This window comes from Alexandromys fortis, unplaced genomic scaffold, assembly GCF_014885135.2.
Source record: "Alexandromys fortis isolate MF-2015 unplaced genomic scaffold, M_Fortis_MF-2015_v1.1 scaffold_181, whole genome shotgun sequence".
In the NCBI taxonomy this organism is placed as follows: Eukaryota; Metazoa; Chordata; class Mammalia; order Rodentia; family Cricetidae; genus Alexandromys; species Alexandromys fortis.
Window position 1 is genome coordinate 2,436,289 of NW_026068069.1, and position 2,572 is coordinate 2,438,860.

A 2,572-nucleotide genomic window follows, 5' to 3' on the forward strand; every position below is an offset into this window, starting at 1 on the left:
AACCACATGGTGGCTCACAACCATCTGTAATGAGGTCTGGTGCCCTCTTCTGGCTGCAGGCAGACACACAGAATATTGTATTGTATACATAATAAATAAATAAATATTAAAAAAAAAAAGAAATTGGCTTGGCCTGATAGAGTAGAACAGAGCTAGGTGGGGAAAACTGAATGCTGGGAGAAAGAAGGGCAGAGTCAGAGAGAAGCCATGTAGCCCCACAGGAGATGCCAGAACTTTACCCGGTAAGCCACAGCCTCGTGGCAATACACAGATTAATGGAGATGGGTTAATTTAAGATGAGTTACCCAGAAATATGCTTAAGCTATTGGCCAAACAGTATTGCAAATAATATGGTTTCTGTGTGATTATTTTGGGGCTGAGCAGCTGGGAACAAACAAGAGGTCTCAAAAAAAAAAGTCACACACACAAAAAAAAGCAAACTGCCGAATGATGCACTTCTCAGAACTCATTCCATTAATATGTGGCTCACGATTATAATTTCCCTTCATAAACTTCAAATGTGATAATACAAGCTGATGTACAAATTAAGTTAAAAAAAACATTCAGGTTTTGGGTGGGTATATGGCTCAGGAGTAGAGTCCTATATTAGTTTGTGTAAGATGCCAGATTTGATGCAAGCACCAAAAAAATAAAATAAAATAAAAAAGTAATCTCAGTGTCTGGAACAATACCTGAGTAAAAAGTACTTACCTAGCTTATAAGGTTCTGTTGACTTTGATCCCCAACATTACAAAAGAAATATTTTTTTTTAGATTTACAATATAAACATCTTAGAATTTTATTAACACAATTTCTTGTTCTTTGTAGTTTAGGAGGATGGACCTCTGAGGCTCTGTGCCCTCGTTAGGGATGTGGTGGAATATTTGGCCTGTGCCTGTCAATGGCCTAACAATGCAGCCCACGACCCATATGACCAGTGGTACTTTCCTCCTTTCAGGAAAAGGCCATGATCAGCTCAAGCACCAAGACTAGGAAGCCTGATGACAAGAAGACATATGACTTCGAGTCTAGCATCTCTCATGCACGGCTTGAGCTGGAGATGAACTCAGATCTCGAGGCACAGCTTGGAAACTCAGTATCAACCACCACAGCCAAGGAAACTGAAGCTGGTGATGGTCAGAAAGCAATCCTTATTTTAGCACCAGTTTCTCAGCAGAACTCTTTCCAGAAAATCCAAGTCCGGCTGGTTCACGAATTAGAGAAAAAGTTTAGTGGCAAGCATGCAGTCTTCACTGCTCGAGGAAGATTCTGCCCAAGCCAACTCAGAAAAGCTGTACAAAAAAATAAGCAAAAGCACCCAAAAGCTGCACCCTGGAAGCTGTGCATGATGCCATCCTTGGGGACTTGTTCTTCCCAAGTGAAACTGTGGATACTCCGTGTGAATGCATGGCAGTCAGCTCCTAAAGGTTCATTTAGACAAAGCTCAGCAAACAAGCAGAACACAGGTTGAAACTTTCTCTGGTGTGTATTAAAAGCTCCCTCCTTTACACTCTCCCTCCCTCCCTATCTCTCTCTCTCCCCCTCTAGAGTTTTTTGCTGGAACTTGCTCTGTCAACCAGGCTGGCCTCGAACACAGAGATCCACCTGCCTTTGCCTCCTGAGAGCTGGGATTGAAAGCGTGTAACACCGCGAGCTGTTCTCTCTCTTATCCAAATAAAAATCTCCCTCCACAACTCATAGGCTGACCATTTCGGTGGTTTCTTTACTACATCCTCACTTAAAATCATGTACATAAAAATTTAGCTTACATAAAGTGTAGGAACAAATTATATGTATACATATATATATACACACACACAATAACATATAGCTTATTTGATATCTTGGCGAATCATATTATCATGTAAACTACCAAGAATGGCCTCCATACCTATAACCTTTGGTTTATTATGACTAGATGAACCTTTGTCACCAACTCCTCTTGACATAAAAGCAAGTTTGGGAGGCCTCCTTTCTGGTGTCATGCTCTCTGAAATAGTAAACATACTTTTTAAATATATATGGAAGAAACATAGTTTAGCATAAAAAACAAAGAAATCCTTTCCAACAAAAAAAGCACAATCTTTATAGTCTTACAGATTCTCTTTAAAGACTCCACAGTACTGAAAAGTAATTTCTCAGGTGAAAAAAAAAATCAACACTGTACTTAAAAATATAATTTCTGATTTTTTGCCCAGCAATCTTGTCTACTTCCCATAATCAGGAGGATAGCTATATGTTTTTCTTTGGGATCACCTTCTTATTTAGCTTCTTAAGGAGATCAAATTATAGACTCACTGACCTTTATTTATCTCTAGAAACCAATTATGAGTGAGTACATCCCAAGTTCATCTTTTTGGGTCTGGGTTACCTCACTCAGGATAGTGTGTTCTATTTCCATTCATTTGCATGCAAAATTCGAGAAGTCATTGTTTTTTACCGCTGAGTAGTATTCTAATGTGTATATATTCCACACTTTCTTCATCCATTCTTCCATTGAAGGACATCTAGGTTGTTTCCAGGTTCTGGCTATTACAAATAATGCTGCTATGAACATAGTTGAACAAATGCC

The 2,572-nt window shown here is 39.2% G+C and overlaps 2 protein-coding genes across 2 annotated transcripts in view; one reads left to right on the plus strand and one right to left on the minus strand.

Annotated features, from left to right (window-relative positions):
• LOC126487876 (ubiquitin carboxyl-terminal hydrolase CYLD-like) overlaps window positions 1–2,572 on the minus strand; it is a 36,963-nt gene that overhangs the window by 22,570 nt on the left and 11,821 nt on the right. The window contains exon 4 of the mRNA XM_050120914.1: window positions 1,892–1,990. Coding sequence (XP_049976871.1) covers window positions 1,892–1,990 — 99 coding nt within the window. The remainder of the gene's footprint in view (window positions 1–1,891; window positions 1,991–2,572) is intronic.
• LOC126487873 (40S ribosomal protein S7-like) lies at window positions 884–1,624 on the plus strand. The gene has a single exon (XM_050120913.1). The coding sequence runs from the start codon at window positions 968–970 to the stop codon at window positions 1,469–1,471; it is 504 nt and encodes a 167-aa protein (XP_049976870.1). The 5' UTR covers window positions 884–967; the 3' UTR covers window positions 1,472–1,624.